This window comes from Mauremys reevesii, linkage group 5 (assembly GCF_016161935.1).
Source record: "Mauremys reevesii isolate NIE-2019 linkage group 5, ASM1616193v1, whole genome shotgun sequence".
NCBI lineage: Eukaryota > Metazoa > Chordata > Testudines > Geoemydidae > Mauremys > Mauremys reevesii.
The window spans coordinates 17475266-17496356 of NC_052627.1; the positions used below are offsets into that span (position 1 = coordinate 17475266).

The window sequence follows — 21091 nt, forward strand, 5'->3', positions numbered from 1 at the left end:
GTTTAACATGCAAAAAAACTCAACCCCAGAACAAAACAAAAAAAAATAATGATAATTGTACAAAACATGGAAAGGGGAAGAATGTGGAACACAATCAAATACAGCAGTGAATTAGGAAGGAAGAGCAATCACATTATCAGTACCGTTCTGTGTATTATGCAGCTGCAAAGGAGAGACACTAAATGCAAGGATTTCATTTTCATAGCCAGCATCTTTTGTGTCAATTGGTGACACAACTTCAAATAGCCAATAGAAAAAGCAAAGAAGGAGAAGGAGCTTAAATACAAAGTAACACCAAGATCTGATTGTCCTAATTAAGAATTTGGCTAGATCTATATTTGTTTGGTAACCGTGAGACCTTTTAAGGAAGTCCAGAGCATCCACTTTTTTTCCTTTTCTCCTAGAGCTGTTTTTATCAAATCCACAAATACCATAGAAGAAGAAGGTTCTTAAACCTAGCCAAACCCACTTTTTCTTTCATTTAAATACCAAGATTGCATTCTGAACAAAATCTTACAAACAGAAGACCATCGCTCCTACTAAATCATTCAACCATTAAACATAATCCCTCCTTAACACATATCTTGGTACATGTTTGGCTTGCAAGAACATTTTGGAGATGCCTGACTATTTACCTAATGTCATACTGGAGAAGGAAATATGTTCACGTCTTGGTATTATTATATCTCCAGATAGGAAGAACTCAAAGAGGAAATACTTAAGCTTAGAGGCAGGGTCAGGACATGTATGTATATATTAAATGATAACTTCAAGATGAACCTGGATACAATGAAAATTTCACTCCAGCACATATTGATTTCATTTTTGGTAGGATTTTAATAATGAGTTATGTGTACCTTTCACAGAAGCTGTCCTTGTGCAGTGATATAAAATGCCTAGTTCACCAAACGTCGTCCACTCGGGGATTGATGACAGTAGCTTGTTCTGCTGGAAGACCTCCACCCTGCCCTCTGTCAAAAGTCATCATGAGACCATGCAGTGAAGTTGAGCTACATCACACAGCTCAAATGAAAAGCAAAGTAAGACATCTCTGGTTTCCCCACAGGCTGAGATCACTGAAATATAAAAACAACGCTTTGAAACAGGAGCGAAAGAGAGAATTTTGATATGTACATTCCAGTTGGTTAATTTAGGGTTTCAGCGTCTTAGAAAACATTTTCCAACATCAAAAAGGATACTGCAAAGGGGAATGTCAAACGCTGAAGCTATAAATAATACACTGTCAAAGAAGAGATAAGTTGATACATTTTGTTAAATATTATTATGGCCGAGATTGTCCCCTCTTGTGATTAAAAAGGTGGGAGAATTTCTCCACTTCCCTGCAGAGATCCCTCCTCTACACACATAACCCTTTTGGTATGTAGGAGGGGTAGCTCCTCCTTTTAGAAAAGGTCTCTAGGCCTAACTCCAAAGCTGGCAGATCCCAGGGATTTAAGGGACATGGACACTTGTACTCCTGTACAGGCTGTGGTCCCACACACTTCCTCTCTGAAGACCTCCTGGAAGCATGGACCCAGTGGCCTAATTCTTCTTAGTAAGTGATGTGTGTTGTATCTGCCACAGGTAGATTAGAACACAAAGTAGAACATCATAATCATTGATTAATACATATAAGCAAATGATACCAACCTGCCAACACAGAAATATGGTTGCCTGGGTCTCCTTGTTTGAGGATATAGCTACCCTGCTGGTTTGTTCTCCCATAATACATTCCACTGTATCTTGGATCTGCTGAGGGTACAATCTCTTCACTCAGGGCATCTGTGATGAGCTTTTTCTCACTTGTATCAACCAAAAAGCTGAGTTAGTTAAACTGGGATTTAGCTGCACTGGAGTACTTTATTCACCTTTTATATCTTCATCTCAAGATACTCGAAGTCCGCTACCCATGCAGGCAATACCATGAGGCATGGCCACATCTCATTATCAGCTGTTTCTCCAATAGTCTAAAGCATATTATATTTTATCTTCCAACCTCCAATAAATATTTTTCTGGGGAAGTTAGGCTCGAATACATTTTGACAACACTGAACCTTGAGTGTGGGGTGGAGAGGGGAGTGCAAGGAGCAGAAATGCAGGAAAATGTGAACCAGAGGTGCAGTAAGTTGCTACACAGCATGCCGTCAGGTCCACAAGAAACACCGTGCAGCAAATCTCATGGGAGGTGGTTAAAACCCCACTCCAGAGAGCTTCCCATGTGTCTGTGAACTGACATCTACACTGTATCCCTCCATGCTAATGACAACAACATCCAAACATGTCTCAGGAAACTCTGGGAGGTCACCTTGGAGAGTGTCTGCTTAAAGTGCCCTTCAGGAGGGTTTGTGGTCCTGTGAGAATGGGAGAGGTGAACCCTCCATGATCCACAGAGCCCAGAACTTGTGCGGCAAAGGAAGCTTCAGACTCGTAGATCTAGGGAAATCCATGTTGATTCCTTTCATACTGCTCTCTGCCTTCTACCACCTGAAAACACAACTCCTCCCATCCTTGCTAAGCCTGACTCCTCCTCCTTCTCCACAGGGAGAGGGCAAGGCAGAGTGGTATTTAATACTGATCCCAGTAGCATTCACTTCCACAGCAAACTCCTACAGAAACACCCTCAATTTAGGAATTCAGCTGCTCTCCAGGTCCACCGACAGCAATTCTGGGCCCCAGGGCAGAACAGTCAATGGACAGCGGCAGCAGCCAGGAGCCCCGGGCCCTTTTAAATTGCCCCCTTTGCCCCCCACCCTGTCAGCAGGCCTGCTCTCCCTGTCTGCCTGACACCGCCCAGAGAGCAGTACATGGGAAAAATTGGATCTGCTGAGTTTCAGCAAATTCCCTAGGAAGAGATGAGCCTGACACAAAGATCCTGCTCCTGCCTTTCAGGACACTTGGAGTTGAAAAGCACAGGACGACATAGGGAGGACTAGGAGCTAGCACATATGTAAACAATCATCCATTACCAATACCCCTATTATTGTACAGTACACTGGGGTATATAGTAACGTGTTTGCAAATATGTCACACCCAAATGCAGATGCATGCCAATAGCAAGTTACTGCTGTCCAGGGAGAGGCTGGCGAAATTGGTTTACACAGAGTCTAGAACCATCAAAGGGGAAAAAGCAAAGTGCACATGATCTGAAGACCTGTGACAAAGGGACCGTGCTCTGAAAGCAACTTCCAATGCTAATAAATGATGATGGGTGAGTGGAGCCGTTCTGAGGAGAACACAACATAATTCAGCCACCTCTGGAAAAGTAGCACTTGGATTTCAGTTGGGAGGGGAGGATGGAAAGAAGTCACCATTGGGTGAATCCATTCAAGGGAGGGGGGTAATATACCACCACCCAATCAATGCCACTCCCAATCAGCTCAAGGGATGGTTGTCAGTACCCAGCACAAACTCATTCAACCCCTACAGGATCAAGGAATTAAGACTCGGGGGAGAATCAAAACTTGGGGCTTACAACATTGCAATGCAGAGAACAACCACTTAGCCTCCAGCCTTCCCAGGCAGCACTAGATTTAAAGCAGATTTGCACACATGCCGGCTGGAACGTGCAATGAACTGAGTGGGACAATCATATGGATTTTACAGATCTATCACTGAACAGAGCTTAATCCTTAGCTCAACAGAAGGGCAACCTATGTCCTAAAGTCCCCGTGTTGTCATTATGCATTCATGAGTCTAACAAAATAAATCCCACCACTGTACTCCAAAAGCCTCCAAGGTCCATGCTGGCTTGGATTCATAAAAGGATATAAAGCTGTCTCTGGGATAAGGTCATGTCGGAGGATCTTCAGAGGGCAATCTCAGAGTGAATGATCACTTCCCATTAGGAGTTTGATTTATCTGCTTCATTATTCATTGAATGCTTGAAAATGAGTAATGGCAACTATAAGAGGATAAAAAAAATCAAACAGGCCTGATAAGGATCACTGTACTTATGTGCAGATATAGAAATCCTAAGAATGTAGCTTTTCCCTAAAGCAATGCTGTAATATCAAAATACAATCCTTACATTCCATTTTGTGCTAGAAACCTTGTTTGGTAACCATGCACTTCCCTAGATCATGCACATAATAGTTGAATAAAGAGAGAGGTGTCCGATAAACAGATATTTCTATGCAAGCATTGAGGTTCCTCCATAGCTATCTGTTTTACTCTGGAATGCAAGTAGAATACACTATTTTGTAAAAGTGATGTTTTCTACTGAGTGTGGGATGCCAGATATATAGTTAACATTTTTCACAAAAACCTAGGACCAGATTCTCAACCAGTGTACATCAGTCGAGCTCCTCTGACTTCAATGTACACCAGCTGAGAATCTGGTCCATAAGAGAATAGGATTTTCTGGGTCATGATTTCTATGATAGCTAAAGTGGCTGAAATGCCTGCAGGTACAGAGGTGTGGCACGCCTATCTTGTAGCAATAGCTTCACCTGTAGGATTTTTTCCATGCTAAACAATGTTTTGAGAGATCATATGTTCCACACAGCATCAGTTACAAATCAAGCACAAGGTGGCCTCACTATCCATTGGTTATTTGAGAGATCAAAGTGTTGAGTGTCAAGCTTGATGTCTTACTCCTGATTGGATAAAGACAGTAAGTGAAGTAGGCTCATCGCTGTCAGCCCTCAGTGAAAGGGATAGCTTTTCACTGCTCTTTATCATCCCATTTGGGTAAGGCATGTTAAATGTTGCTGACAGGTTGTGGGAGGACAGTCACTGCAAGGTAGAGCCTTCACAAGTGAGCGGGGGAAAATGGAATCATCTGTGATCCTCCTCTCCCCAAAACGTTGCTCCTCCATTATACTACATGAATAACTGGAGTCAAAATGCTAGGTAGGGCCAGGAAAAGATTTTCCATCAAAAGTGGCTTGTGGTTTTTAATTTATTTTTGGGAAAAGTGTCTGCTTTCTGTGAAAATTTTCCGTTTTTCATTCCACAAAACATAATGTCCCCAGACCCAAAATGTTTTGGTTTTTGGCCAAAGTTTTTTTATATTTAAATTTCCACAAAAAAATTCACTTTTTCCGGAGGAAGGAGAAGACATTTTTTAACTCTCTCTAGTACTAAGGTCTGAAAATCAAAGCCATCACAACCATTCATTTCTGTACGTACCTTACGCCTAAAATAGTCATTGAAAATTGAATAGTCATTGAAAATTCAATAGTCATTGAAAATTTCCAAACTCTCGTAAAAAGTAAAAGTAAAAATCTCTTTTTACTTACAGTACAGTAGGTTGCACTCAAAACTCCTGAAGACTTAATACAAGAACTCTGTTATAATGACTTGTGTTTTTATAGTTTGTTCAGTAGGTGGTTTGCATTTTGTAAGAGTCTGAGCTTATTACTGATTTTACATTACGTTACTTATGTAGGTCCTACTTCCTATTCCATAATTGGGCAGGAATATTCTGCAAGTATTTGATACAAGTGGGACTGCAGGGCCGGCGCTTCCATTTAGGCGACCTAGGCGGTCGCCTAGGGCGCCAGGATTTGGGGGGGGCGGCATTTTGCCACCCTCGGCAGCAATTCGGCGGCGGGGGGTCCTTCCGCGCTCCGGGTCTTCGGCAGCAATTCTGTGTCGGGTCCTTCACTCACTCCGGGACCTGCCGCCGAAGTGCCCCGAAGACCCGGAGCGCGGACGGACACCCCCCCCCCCGCCGCAGAATTGCCGCCAACGACCGGGAGTGCGGAAGGACACCCGCCCAGGGCGCCAAAAACCCTGGCGCCACTCCTCTGGGACTGAAGCATGGTACATGGCTCTTAATGAAAAATAATCATTTATATCAGTTTGTCTGTACATGTTTTTATAACTGCAGCAAAGACAAAGGCACAGCAATATCATTTTACAATTATAATTACAGTGGATGGGACATTCAATGGACAGTCCTTGTCTGTGGATTTTGCTCCTTCTAGGGAGCCACCTGAGCGCTGGCTTTGCCATCTTTAGGCCTGATCCCTAGCCTTCCCCAGAGCTGTTGAATCATTAGGAAATGGTCATACAGAAGGTCATGATCTGGATTTAATCTATTTAAGAAAGCAATTCTGACAGAGAGGGAAGAGTTGTTTCTTGGTTGCTCTAGTCCTTCTAAAGGGTGCCCAGATACTGTGGTCCTGCCTTGAGTGCAGGGGACTGGACTAGATGACCTCTCAAGGTCCCTTCTAGTTCTCTAATTCTATGAGTTTATGGTGATGGGTGCCTTAACAATACATAGAATAAATAATACCAACAGATAATAAATATCCATAACAACATCCTTATGTCTGTAACACAGTTTTTTTGACAGTTGTCATACACCTCCTAACTTTCCAAATTATTTCCCTTGAGGACTAACATGACTAGACTTGCCCAAAGGTGGGGTGTTGGTTTTTTAAAAACTCCTAGAAAACCCTGTCTGTAAAATGGAGCTGCTCCCGCACACCCACCTTTAAAGTGCTTTAGACCTGCGACTGAGTCAGCTTTATATAAACACAAAGCATCATTATAAAAAAAATAGCCCCCCGCAATCCTAACTGTCATCACTGATCGTTATTCTTCTCTAACAACTGGACCGCACTCCACTCCCAGAGCCAGGAAATGAACACAACCGATGTTCTCAAGCTATCTAGTGAATGTGACAGAATAGTTTTGATTTTTTCATTTGAAATGAACTTAGGAAACACCATGCAAAAGTATGTTAATAATTATTAAGATTTCAAAAAGTTGAGTATGCAAAAGGTAAGATTGCCTCCTGCCCAGGGCAATCAGCTGGTTTGTGGCATTCGGGAGGCAGGGGAGGGAGGTGCACTGCGTCCTCACTCCTCCCCCATCCCTCCTGCCCCCCTGAACTTCGCAAGCTAGCTGATTGCTGTGGGCAGGAGGAAGGGGGGAGGAGCGAGGACGCGGTGCACCTCCCCTCTCCCTCCCCTGCCTCCTGCCTGCGGCAATCAGCTGGCTTGCGGTGTTCAGGAGGCGGGGGGGTAGTCCTCGCTCCTCCCTCCTGAATGCCACAAGCCAGCTGATTGCCGCAGGAAGGAGGCGGGGGAGGAGGGAGAAGGCGCTGATCCACGGGATCTGCTGGTGGGCAGGAGGCTGCCGGCTGTGGACAAAGCAGGCAGCCAAACAATGTTATAGTGAAAGCAGCAAAGAATCCTGTGGCACCTTATAGACTAACAGACGTTTTGCAGCATGAGCTTTCGTGGGTGAATACCCACTTTGTCGGATGTTATAGTGAAGCATTGCATAACTTTAAATGGAGCATGTTCTGCAATTGAGCAGGGACATAAGATCGAAACAACGTTAAGCGAGAGGACGTTAAGTGGGGAATTACTGTAAAGGCAAAAATAAAGTAATAACAAAGCTAAAAGGGGAGAAGGAAGGAAATGAAAGAGCTCAAATGCAAACAAAAGGCCTTATCCTACTCCCATTTGAGTCAGTGTCAAAAGGACCACTTGACTTCAGTAAAACCGGGATCAAAATGAAAAAAATAAAGGTCCAATCCCAAACCCATTGAAATAAATAGGAGTCTTTCCATTAACTTCAATGGACTTTGAATCGGAGGTTAAAACAACTGAGGTAGAAAAGGGGAATGGAAAGAAATAAAAATTATAGGGAGGGAAAATAATTTCTGCTTTATTTAGCTGTGTTATACCAAGTCCCTTTAAGAAAAAGAAAAGCAGGTATCGTGCACTATAAAAATATGAGTGTTTTATATTGGCTTGTAACTTCACCTGAACTAGAAAAATGTATATAAATCAACTAAGTTGTACTGAGAACACTTATATGTATGTATGCAGGAGCACTACTCTTTTGCATTATTGAAGTCTCTTACATTCCAGCATCAAAAAAATATTTTTAAATAAGAGAGAAGTGTTACTAAAATATGTAAACACTGTTGGTCAATCACACTAAATACATGCATGTAATAAGTGTGTTTGATTTAGATATTCTTCCTCACCTACTGATTTCACCTGTTCCTTCAAATTAACGCTTTGGGGACATGGTCAAATCTAAAACAGACTTTGTAGGTATGGTCCAGTTTGCAGGTGTACACATACCTCAGCACTTACTGTGAATAGTGCTGAAATTCACAGGAATTCTGCTCTTTGCATGCCCATGATGTCAAACAAATTCAGTCTGTGTTTCTCACCCAATCCAGAATCCTGAGATGTTAGTCACATAGTCCTTGTTCTGAAGGGCTAATTAATTACTGAAGATCAAGAGGAAGGAAATTGACATGACTTAAATGGATTTGTGCAGCTTCTCTGTACTCGGGTTAATTTCACCCCTAGGTTGCATATCTGCACACACTTTTCTGCTGCCTTATGCATGGAAATAAGGTCTGATCCCAGCCCCTCAGTCAGGATTTACCAGGCCTGGGATGAAAAGAAAAGCAGCATCCTATTATTCTGTTTTTCCCCCCCATCAACTGCACAATATTCCCCCCCACACACACACCTTCTCTCACACACCCCATCGCCATTTTTGTTTTTCACTTGTGTGTTTAGTTAGGAATTTACAGATCCAGATTTTTAATTGGAGCCAGTTCAGTGATCTGCTTCTCACATCTGTTCCAGAGCTGAAGACCAATTCCTCTGACCAAACCTGATGGAATAAACCCTAGCCTTCAACTAAACATCCAACTTACCATTTAGGAAATAAATAAAACAAAAAGGTTTAAAACAGTTTGAGAGAGAGGTATATAAATCCTTTAGTTTTAACTTTAAAATTTCAGTTTCTCTCTTCTTTTTTTAAAACCCTACTGTGAGATAGTTTACAGGCTAAATTTTTACTAATTAAAAAGAAACTTTGCACACAAGAGTGGTGCAGGCTGAGGGGCTGAGCTGGTGCAGAGAAAGAACTCTCACTCAGCAGGACTAGGTTTTCTTTCAGCTCCTCTCCCTCCTCCTCCCTTTTTCAGGTAATCATCTTTTAGAAGGTGAAGTAACTCTCATGAATGTAACATTTTGAATTAGTCTTTAGAAACAAACGTATGTATTTCAAACACACTGTTGATGTAATGTTAAGGTTGCAATTTTAAACAATAGAGTCAGAAATGTGGGAAAATGTACCTCTTCATGAGCCATTGATGCTACAGGACTTTTGATAATACCGTATAAATCATGGTTCTGCCATGGTTTCTCCTCCTAAAAGATACACTCCTCTGAGACAGTTCTTCTCTTTGCCTAACAATTCCTGTCAGTATGTAAGGGAAAACTGACTTCATTTCCCTGTTCTGCAGCTAGCAGGGGCAGCACGCACACCGGCAGTTAAGCCAGGCATATTGTAAAGAAAAACGACTCATTATTTACCCTTCACTTTCCCCCCCTTCTTTGTCTTATCTAAACATCGTTGCTATTCTCCAGTATATCCATTTCCTCTGTTCTGCCTGTTGGAGCAACAGCCATACAGAACCATCCCCTCTATAACCAGAACTCAACGTTGCAAAGTAAAAGGCAAGGCTCTTGTTTAATCTGTTACTGGCAGGTGATAATTACCTCCGATTCTATGGCCGGTTCACTTTCACTGCAGTGAAATTAGCAGCGCAACTTACCAAGAGTTGCATGGTCAGTTACCCTCAAACCATACTGCAAAATCACTCCAAAAGGCTCCAGGCCAGACAAAAAGTGTGATTTCTGGCCATGGAGCCTCTGAGGCTTCCATGGCCTTATTGCTACAGGGTATAGGCCTGATGGAGAAGCCAGAAACGTCTTCATCAGTGCAGGTCAGACTCAAATCTTTAGTAACACTCCTCTACACTCATCTATGACACTTTCATAACTCAATGTATCTATTGAGGACACCGACATAGACGTATGGAAGGATTTCAGAAGCCCTCTACAACTTTTAAAAGAAAACTTTCACATTAGAACAAACTCAGAGAACATGGCCCAGGCCAGATACTTTCCTGCATCTAGATCCACCTGAGTGGAGGGGGTTTGGGTCAAGGAGCTAGTGAGAGCTGTGGGCCAGTCTCTACCAGTCCCAGCATAAGTAAGAGTAGCCAAGAGGCTGCTCTAGTTCATCCACATGGCCTCTGTTACCCAAAAAGACTGCACACCCCTTGAGAATCAGTGGAGAGCAGCTGAAATCCGCCTCTGCTCCCAGCACATCCCCTCCAATCTTTACTCTGGGGGGCATAGGAGCTGGAGACACCCACTGACACGTCTCCCAGATGGGACCAATGATGGCTATCTTCCATCTGTACTGCTAGTTCAAGGGGGAGACACACCCTGGCCCCTTAGGGTGACTTGAACTGTATTTTTTGTGTTCTATTTGCTGTTATTGGTAATGGATGTGTTTGAGTCAGACCTTCCTTCTGCATAAGCTTCCCTGCTTCCCTGCCTCTGAAATTCAGCAGCAGGGCTTTACTACCAAGATCAAGATGGGAAAAGATAGGCAGTGAGGGAGAAAACCCTCCTTCAAAAACACAAATATTTTTGCTAATGGCAAAGGACTGTGAGCTTGATGCTACTCATGTTAACCTATTCTGGATTATCATCATCAGCTACTGGGGATGACTCATCCATCCTTTCTGGCTCGTGCACGACCCTCTAACATAGCATGCCGGACATGTTCGAGGGCTAAATCCAGCATGACCATTTTTAAATCACATCTTTTACTGTACAGATTCAAAGAAGAGATGAATTCTTCACAAAATGAAAATCCAGGATGCGGTTACAGTTTGGGGGGGAAGAGGGAGGATGGACTGCAGCCTGAACGGTGGTAGCTGCCTGCTGTTTAAAGGGCCACATTGCCATTAGACCTGAGCTGGCATGTAAGAGTGAGAGAGAGATAAACGGGCTTCTCCCCTGCTTGTGCTTGTGCCTTGTGACAGACACAAAGTGGCCGGGGAACAGAGGCTCTGTTGCCAGGTAGTGGTGGCTTCCCTGAAAGGGAGGAAGCAGTAGGGCCATGGAAGGAACTGCCTCTTCTCTCTAAGTCTACAGAGTTTGCTGGACATGGCTGGGACATGTTTAAAGGGTGGCAGAGCTCCTACTGTCCCTCTCCAGAGGGCTGGGCCTTTACGGCCTGATCTAAAGCCCAAAGAAGCCAGTGGGAAGACTCCCATTGATTTTGGTGGGCTTTGGATCAGCCTTTAAAGACAAAAACTAGCCCAAAGCAGCTCTCATATCCTCTTGTCAAAATTCAGTGTTAATGCTGACAAGCAGAATGGGGCCCCCAGTGAACTCTATGAAACAGTGAGGCAAAATGAAAGTCTCAAATTGTTTCACTGCATTGCATGGCACAAACTGTAAACCTAGTCAGCGCTTAGACACTATGGTGAGAAGCATGATGTGAAAATCTAAGAGAGATGGATACACTGAGCCATCATGTATAGCGAAGGTGCCCTGTGCAAAAATGAGTTCATGGGAAGAGGAAATGCAATGGTAGAAGTGACCAGAGAGTTACAAGTGCCCTGGAACAAGATCACCTGGAGTCTTGCATTTTGAAAGGAAATTTTGGGCTGTTTGCACAGATCCTATGTCCTGGTCTTTGGCTTTGCAGATATGCCTTCTTTAGCATCTCTCCTGTTAACAGAGAACAAGTCCGAGACAGCTTGGCTGATCCTAACAGCCACTTTATGATGAAAGGAGGGAGTTCCTTGCCCGGGTGTTAACAGCTTGTTCAGCTGGGGACACTTGCTGTGAAGTTTCTTGGTGAGGTTAGCAATGGCTTTGGTTGGCTTATCCAGCTGCTCCTAGAGCGCTGCTATGCGACATCTGCTCCCTCACAACTCTTCCTCTTTTCTTCTCAGCTCCAGCATCTTATTTCTAAGAACATCAGCTCTCCCTGTTGCGTGGACGCCCAACGCTGGCTCTTCCAACAACTTGCTGTTGCCAGAAGAACTGATGGGGATGTTTGCTGCATGTCTATCTGCCCACTTCAGTTGCTTGGGTTTCATTGAGCCGTTTCCCATTTTACCCAGTGACCTAGGAAAGAACACAGTGGTGCTTTTGCTTAATATTTATTTTCTGGTTGGAGAATTGGATGACAACCAAAGAGTTTTAACATTTAACTGGCTGATGAAAATGATGTACATTGATTTTTTTAAACTCTGTAAGAAGTGGAAATGACATTTGAACTCTTTTCTTCCTTTTTTTAATCGTGCAGGGACGTGTATATAGAGAGAGCATTTCTAAGCATTTCAAACCAAAGGCCTGTGTTAGCTGCTGCTCATGTTCGACAATCTAAGGGCAACTGCCAGGCAATACACACATGAAACTGAAATCCTGATGTCAGCTTCGCAGAGATAAAACAAATAGTAACAACAGAAGCATGAAACGCTCACTCTTCCCTCTACTGCTCAAGTAAGAAGTGATCTTTTCAGTTAGAAAGGAGATGTTTGTAACTAGAAACAGCCATTTTACTGTTTCCTAACTGTTAACTTATTCACTAGTGTTGCTTAGCTCCTCCTCTTTCTATAATTTGCACATGCTTTGGTGAGAGATGGAAGGAAAGAACATCAAAGTTAATCTCTGTTGTGTGAATCTATGAGGGGAATGAAACCATTCGGATGCAGTGAAGGGATGTTTTGCTTTTTCATCGTTTAAGTCATAAGTGTATTTTTTTGAACAGCTGTTTGTATTTTATATGAATAGACAGACGTTCAGGGAACCAAACTGATCAAAGTTTGATGGATTCTAAGTTACAGTAATGCAGACAGCTCCTCAGGCAGAGAGGACCATGAAGCCCTTACCAGTGCTTGTAGCAGACACAGTGTTCATTAGTTCACTATTATTCCCTGTGTTGGTGGAGAGCCCAAAAGGCCCAACACCAAGCAAGAAATCCGTCATCAACTACACCGGACAATGACCTCAATTGTTCCACAAGACCCCACCGCCATCAGCACAGATGAAGTAAAGGAGGGTTTTGTCTCAATGAAGAAAGGGAAGGCAGCTGGCGGAGATGGTTTCCCCTGAAGAATTTCTTCATCATCTAGGCCCCAAGGGACTCCAATGGCTGGTGAAGTTGTACACTAAACCATGGAATCCAGATGCATCCCAAAAGCATGAAGGGAGGCAATGGTCACTGCTATACTCAAACTGGACAAGCTGAGTGATAACCCGGAAAGCTATAGGCCAATATCACTCCTGTGCATGACTTACAAACTTGTGGAACGTATCATCCTCCGGAAAATCAGCCCTCTTTTTCAATCAGTGATTCCCAAAGAACAAGTGGGATTCTGGCCTATATGCAGATGCTACGACCAAGTTTTGGCCCTTACCAGGGCTGGCTCCATACCCCAGCGCGCCAAGCGCACGCTTGGGGAGGCATTTTTCCGGCAGGCGGCTCCGGTGGACCTCCCGCAGGCATGACTGCGGAGGGTCCGCTGGTCCCGCGGCTCCGGTGGACCTCTGCTCCACCGGAGCCGCGGGACCAGCGGACCCTCCGCAGGCACGTCTGCAAGAGGTCCCCTGGAGCCGCGGGACCAGCGTGCTTGGGGCGGCCAAATTCCTAGAGCCGCCCCTGGCCCTGACAATGCACATTGAGGCTGGATTCCAGAAGACATCCAAGACCACCTTTTGTAGACTTGTCATTGGCCTACAGCATGAATTAAAGACCTGATGCTGAAGCTTGCAAGGATCATCTCCTGCCTCAAAACATTCCAGCTGCTATGAATGATGCTGAGCAATAGGCAGCTGTGTGTCCATTTGGAGCCAATAAAGTCAGCTCCCCCTGGTTCCTCAACAACAGACTGCCACACGCCCACGCTCTTCAATGTTTATATGAGTAACATCCTGCCAATGAAGTTGCACAAATTTGCATATGACCTTGCCCTGGCAACACAAGCAACCAGCTTCAACAATACTGAGTCAACTTTGAATGGGGACCTAAACACCATAGAGGAATGTTTCTGAAATGGAGGCTCAAGCCAAACCCCCACAAAACAAACAGTCACTGAATTCCATGTTGATACCAGGAAAGCCAAACGCAACCTGAAAGTGAGCTTCCGTGGGAACACTGTGACATGACCCCACTCCAACTTATTGTAGAGTGAAGCTGGACCGCATGCTAAACTTTCACTACCACTTGGAGAAGGTCCCCACCAAGATGAAGACAAGGGTCCACCCGGTCCAGAAACTGGGAAGATGGGGAGGATCAGCATCAGTGCTACAGACTCCAGCAGTGGCACTTGTGTACGGACCGTAGCCCAAGTACCGTGCACCGGTATGAACCAGAAGTAACCACACTCAACTTGTTGATGTCCAACTGAACACTGTAATGCAGTGCATCACTGGAGCCCACAAGCTGACCCCCAACAGCCTGGCTGCCCGTGTTGTCACATATCACTCTCCCACCCATTCTCCATGATACCACAACTCTCTGGGAAGTCCAGCAAATTGAGGAAAATGAACATCTCCCCATCCACCAGGACCTCAGTGATGTCCCTCATCAACGCTTGAAGTTGTGTCAGCCCTTGTGGACCCGCACGCTTAACCTTCGACAATGTGACTTCAACCTTGATGAAGCTTGGAAAGCTGACTGGCGTTCACAAGAAGTCACTAACAAATACCTTGTGAAAGAGCCAATGCAGAATGAGAGAACAACAGAGTCTATGAGGGTAATGCTGATTTAGACAGGCCTGGTGTTATGGTGTGAAGAGAAACCCCTGTAAATGGCTTCATCTACAACCCTAAGCATAGCTCTAATGTGGTAGAACTTAGTTCAGAAAGCCTCACAACTAAGGTGAAATTTACCCACAATGAATAAAAGTAGCATTGTAGCCAAGTTAGTGGGACATGTGGCAATTTCCTGCGATATGATGGGCAAACCTTATTGAATTAAGTTAAATCTTACTGAATTAACTTTAATACCTTTGGGGTCCATTGTATTAAAAATAAAACTGTGTTACTGTGACATTGTATGTAACTTCTCTTGGAGGAAGGGATGTGCTAATGTAATTTCTCCGCTTATCAGCCCTTTGAAGCTTCGCCTATGCCCTGGGCAGGAGACCCACTGTCTGACAGATTTCCTAGTCACGGTCTCTTCAAAGGTTCAAAGGGGATTCTCTAGACCAGGGGTCGGCAACCTTTCAGAAGTGCTGTGCCGAGTCTTCATTTATTCACTCTAATTTAAGGTTTCATGTGCCAGTAATACATTTTAATGTTTTTAGAAGGTCTCTTTCTAGAAGTCTATAATATATAACTAAACTATTGTTGTATGTAAAGTAAGTAAGGTTTTTAAAATGTTTAAGAAGCTTCATTTAAAATTAAATTAAAATGCAGAGCCCCCCGGACCGGTGGCCAGGACCCGGGCAATGTGAGTGCCACTGAAAATCAGCTAGTGTGCCGCCTTTGGCACGCGTGCCATAGGTTGCCTACCCCTGCTCTAGACAAAGCAGACAAAGAAAGGATGTTGGGATACATAACCAGTTTATGGCTGAGGGCCTTCTTTCTGATCCAGCAGACAGACAAGATCTAAGGATTGGTGCCCTCCGTGGTTTTCCTCAATTTGCTGGACTTCCCGGAGGATTGCAGCATCACAGCGAATGGATGGGGGAGTGATGTGCAATCCACCACCCTATTTAGACTCCCCAGTATGTGGCCTGATTTTCAGAGGTGCTGCACACTTACTGAAGTCTCTTATTTAGGTGGTTACCTATGGTTTAGGGGCCTATCTTTAGGCACCCATTTAACTAAGCCTCATAGTCTGTTATCTGTAATCATACACTTAGATCAATGGCAGTTACAGTCTCAGATTAAGGACTCAGTACTAAAAGCACTTATGCACTTGCTTAACGTTACTACTGTGAGTAATCCCATTGCTTCCACACATGTAGATGTTTGCAGGACTCAGGCAAAACCCAGCAAAACCAGGATTTTGAGGCCTAGAGATCACATAGGATCAGGAGGTATGCACTACTTGGAATGGATAAGGTTGGCATATAGACATTTCTGGAAATCTGATTTGGGAATTTTTTTGTATGTCTACTGCATATTTTATTATATGTCTCAAGAGTTCCCAACCAAGATCAAGGCTCTATTGTGCGAGGTGCTGTACAGTCACTGTAAGTGACAGTTCCTTCCCTAAAGAGTTTATAGTCTAAGGTCTGGTCTACATTACTGGGTCAGGTCAACGTAAGCGGCCTTGTATCAACCTAGTTGTGCAAGTGTCTTCACTTAAATTTGGCTCCTGCCAACATAAGTTCCTCTCTACACTGATTTAGTAACATCACCTCCCCAAGCGACGTAGTGTCACAGTAATTAGGTCGACTCAGTGTACAGTTAGGGTGACCAGATGTCCCAATTTTATAGGGACAGTCCTGATGGGGTTTTTTTTGTTTTTTTTTAAATATGAGCTCCTATTACCCCCCACCCCCGTCCCGATTTTTCACACTTGCTGTCTGGTCACCCTAGACAGTATGTTCCTTACATCGACTGTTACTGCCTTTCAGGAGCCGTCCCACAATGCTCCACACTGGCAACACAATCGATGCACGCACTCCTGGTGAGGATGTGCACTGCCAGCACAAAGAACCAAGTGTGCACACACAAGCGATTTTATAACTGTGGTGGCTGTATGCCGATGAAAGTTAGACCGACATAATTTTGCAGTGCAGACATGGCCTAACTAGACAAGAGAGACAAAGCATGTGTGGGGAAACAGAGAGATAGCATGATTTACCCAGAGAACACACACAGCATGTCAGAGGCCGAGCCAGGAACAGAATCCAGGTTTTCCCATACTTTCTGTAACGTGTATTTATCTGTAACCGATCATTAAATAGTGTAATTGCCAGAAAATTCTCCATGTTATGCTGAAAATGATTACTACCCACAGCAGCAGCTGTGAACTGAAAAGCAATTAATTTAGAGAGACAGAATAATATGGTGCGGAGAGCTAGCCTGGTACAGAATTATTACAGAGGTCTCAAAGACAGTAATATTTCTAGAAATACAAAACTAGACAGTTAAATAAGTTACTGAGGTCTGCTTCAGGCAAAAAATATTTTCAGATCATTTTCTTTAGTTCCCCCAAGATGAGTGGAAACATTTCTGGGTATGCTTTGATTGATGCAGCTTTAGGAAAGAACTTTATCTGGCACTATTTGGTATACAAATTTAGACTTATTACATTTTTCTTGGTTCTAGTTTTATTCTCTTCCCCTTGTCTCATATCTCCTTCAGGACAGATTAGTGCACATGGGTTGCTGTCCACAATCTGGGTCTTCTTTCACAAAGGGTAAGACTGTTCTTTCTAGTTAGCATTCTAATAGATCCATTAAAAACACCTATAACATTAATCTTCATTATTATTCTTATTAGTTAATGACTTGAGTGTTACCCTCTCTCTTTGCTCTGTGGTAATTTGAATTAACCCTGTAATAAAAATATATTAGACTAGCTTTTTTAGAATTAGATTTTCAAAACCATGAAATTCTTGTGCATAAATATGCATATAGATGCAGTGGCTGGGTTCATAAATTGGGCATTTACACTTGGAAATAGCCACCGAGATGCCTTAATAACTGTCTGTTCATGCAAACATCTGAGTTTGAGCATGCAAGCAAGCTCACTGCAGCCCAGCTCCAAGTCTCACAATACCCACCCATTGCACTATTGCTCTGTTCTAGTCCTTTTTGAAGTCATCTCTTCCTTGAAGTGAGTCTATCAAAACTGAACACACAACTTCAGATGGGGGTGCAACAGAGGGCTTGGGATTTATCAATAATTTTAAGTTACAAAGCAAGGAAAATTTATTTTAAAGTTTAAAGAGAGATTTGGATTAACTGGGAACAGATGAAATGTGTAACCTTGGTTTCAGTAGTTAATTATTTGAAAAGCCAGCTATTAATCACAGCTAAAAAACTTTCTTCCCCTCCCTAAATAATCTACCAGGCAATGCAACTGCTCACTAACCTCTGGTGTGTGTTTTATCTTCAGAAAATGGTTTTAGATGGGATGTTGCCCTGGATCGAGGGGTTAATAAGCAGATCTTAGAGACAAAAAGAGGAAGCTATCTGGACACAGCAGTGACAGGCTGTCAGCATGATGAGGGGAGGCCAGAGACAAGACCTGCCTTTCTACGCATGTGAGATTGTTCTCTCTTTTCTGTAGCTAAAGCTAAGTGGAATCTGCCGCACTGGGATTTGACAAAGTATTCAGATGAGATATTGTCAGCAGGGATGGACACTGCCTTGTGCAAAGTCCCAGCTCAAGTGGCCTGGGTCAATCCTGGACCCAAACAGCAGTGGCTTAAATCAAATCAGAAAAAAGGCAGAGTCCATAAACATAACAAATAAATCAAAAATCCCTTGGTCATCAAGGCTTCCATCTCCAGTTAGCTCCCTTGTACTTCCTGGAGATTATGAGTCTCTCACAGGCAGTCTGGTGCTAGCTCCTCTGGCAGCAAGTGTTGCTCCCTTGCTATCTCTGTCCCTTCTGCCCTTCTTTTCCTGTCCCAGCCTCTTTATACTTGGGCTTGCCCTCATTAGCTACAGCAGTTGCGGGCCTGTCTTTCTTAATTTACATGCAGACCGGGAGGGTTCTTAGCCCCTTCCTGCCTGTGTTTTGTGTGGGGCTTGTAAACCCCATCACAGTACAGGTATGTTATGCAACCCTTTTTGTTTTAATCCGACGGTCTCTCCATTTTGAATGCGTTTTGTTTTTTAAGAAAACTACTATTGTATGGTTGTTTCCTGCCATCCGCCCTCAACAAAGCCAAGTCTTTCGAAACTTCCAAGGAGAGAAAGGCTGGGCAAATAGGTACATCTGAAGCCCCAAACCACACATTATTCTCAGTCAAAAGGACATGGACTGAGGTGTCCTCTCCCAGTAGGGTGTGTTGCAGCAGACTATGTATACATAAGGGGAGGAACCTAAAGGCCAAGGAGGAGACACGAGTTATCAGGGATGCCGATGACATAGCAAAGGATTCTCACCCATTACCTGGGTGTGGCAAAGGCAAGCATTTCCGCATCAGTTGTACTGGTTTGGGATATCCTAATATAAAGCATATTTTCTGTGGGCTGCTATTCATGGAGGCATTGCAACCCTCCACGTTCGACACCACTGTTCTCTTGTTACATGCTCAGCTCAGCTATGATTGTGTGATACACCAGAGGTGGCCCACCTGAGTTTAAAGCCATGGAGAGGAATAGCTTCATGCTCCAAAACAGATTGGAAAGGTAGTCAGCACCAGGAGCCAGAGACTGGTGTCGGATGTAAAGGCCTTTGTTTCCTCAGTCGGGATGAGGGTCTGTACCACTGCCAACACACACAAATCCAAAGAGCCTTTCATAACGGACATTGGTGGAAATCAAATTTCTAGTCAGGAAAGCCTGTTAAGTTAACCTATAGCTGGATTCAGACTCAGCTGCCGTCCAATGTGGTAATGAAAATAACCATACTCCAATTAAGGTGTTCTTGAAGAGAATGAACAACGATTATAAATAGCACAGATTTTTCCTATAAGGAAACACCAGGAAACCTGACCGTTTTATATCAATAGACAAAAATTGATGATGTGACCTGACCTTCCCACATGCAGTAAGAATTAAAGAACAGTTCCATAAACTTCTGCAAGTGGAAGATTGTACCCTTGGTCCAAATCAATTATATCTTGAATTATGTCCATTTCTCGTGAAACTGTTCTATGATTGTCACATGAAATAAGGAATTCATGCTGTTCTTGATGTCCTTGATTTACAAACAGACAGAGGCCAGGATTAAGGAAATTGTCTCTTTTCACAGCAGCACTTAAAAGTAAAGCACATACATAAGTGCAGTCCTGAATTGGGACCATGCATTCCATTCCTGCAACATCACTTAGCAACCAATGGATGGTACTTCAGTCAAATATGGACATGAGGGCCACTCCAACCTCACCCCTATTTATGACAGCAATAGGCTTATAATGCTGTAGTTAAGGATCTCAAAGAGCTCTCAGCATTTTCACTGTTGTTCTTCAGGGGCATATCTGGGCCACAAAGTTCTAGGCTTCAATTTTATAGATAAAGTCTCACTGTGGTAGTACTGCGGTGCTAAACCATTTTGTCCAGTTTTAGTCACTGGAATTTTGCTTTGAATATGGGGCGCCCATAGATTCCCAAAATAAACTTTAGGTGAAACCACTAATTTTCTCCAGACTTTGCCTTAAAAATCATGGTGTGGTTTTCATACAAAACCCTATGCTGCTTTAAGGTCACATGAAATGTTTGTGAATCCCTTAGTGAATCTGAGCTAAGTTTTGCATTTGTAAAGCAAAATTGAAACCAAATCAAATTCTATCAAATATCAGGGGGTAGCCGTGTTAGTCTATATCCACAAAACAACAACAAGTCTGATGGCACCTCAAAGACTAACAGATTTATTTGGGCATAAGCTTTCATGGGTAAAAAACCCACTTCTTCAGATGCATGGAATGAAAATTACAGATGCAGGCCTTATTATACTGACACATGAAGAGAAGGGAGTTACCTCACAAATGGAGAACCAGTGTTGACAGGGCCAATTCGATCATAGGGGACATCTCCTCATCAATTATTGGGAGTGGACTACATCCACCCTGATCAAATTGGTCCTGTCAACATTGGTTCTCCACTTGTGAGGTAACTCCCTTCTCTTCACGTGTCAGTATAATAAGGCCTGCATCTGTAATTTTCACTCCATGCATCTGAAGAAGTGTTTTTTTAACCCACAAAAGCTTATGCCCAAATAAATCGGTTAGTCTTTGAGGTGCCACTGGACTCCTTGTTGTTTTTAACCAAATTCTATGCAATTTCAGATATTGCCACAAACATTTCCTACAGTTCTTTTCCTCTTTTTATGCATTTTCATTGATTTTCCTAAAGACAAACCCGTTCTCAGAAAAAGGCTTTCAGTTGCCATTAAACCTAATCTAAATATAAACAATTGTTTTGAGCAAAAAGGTCAGGCATTTTTATCCATAATACGATCTAATTAATATTGAAGAAAACATGTTTTTATATGTGAAACTACCGGTGTATTGAAAAAAATTTCTCTGGATCATTTTAAGTCAAACTGGACTATTAATGTCATTTTCACAAAGCTTTGGTGTTTGCATAAAGTGTCAATAAAAGCAATGTGCATTATACCGGGTTGCAGGAAGAGCCTGGAGGATCGTCAGAAAC

The 21091-nt window shown here is 43.2% G+C and overlaps 1 protein-coding gene across 7 annotated transcripts in view; it reads right to left on the reverse strand.

Annotated features, from left to right (window-relative positions):
• Positions 1 to 646: 646 nt before the first annotated feature.
• Positions 647 to 21091, reverse strand: part of PRKG2 (protein kinase cGMP-dependent 2) — a 70236-nt gene continuing 49791 nt past the window's right edge. For 2 of the 7 annotated variants that reach the window (XR_005599506.1, XR_005599505.1), the window contains exons 3-4: positions 1651 to 1802; positions 649 to 1076 (exon numbers count right to left, since the gene is read on the reverse strand). Coding sequence is in view for 1 of the 7 variants with exons in the window: in XM_039541763.1 (XP_039397697.1) it covers positions 985 to 1076; positions 1651 to 1802; positions 2306 to 2433; positions 3713 to 3742 (402 nt within the window). In the remaining 6 variants the exon portion in view is untranslated. Of the gene's footprint in view, positions 1077 to 1650; positions 1803 to 2305; positions 2434 to 3712; positions 3902 to 21091 lie in introns of those variants that run through there. The other 5 variants (XM_039541763.1, XR_005599502.1, XR_005599503.1 and 2 more) reach the window with 5 other exon arrangements.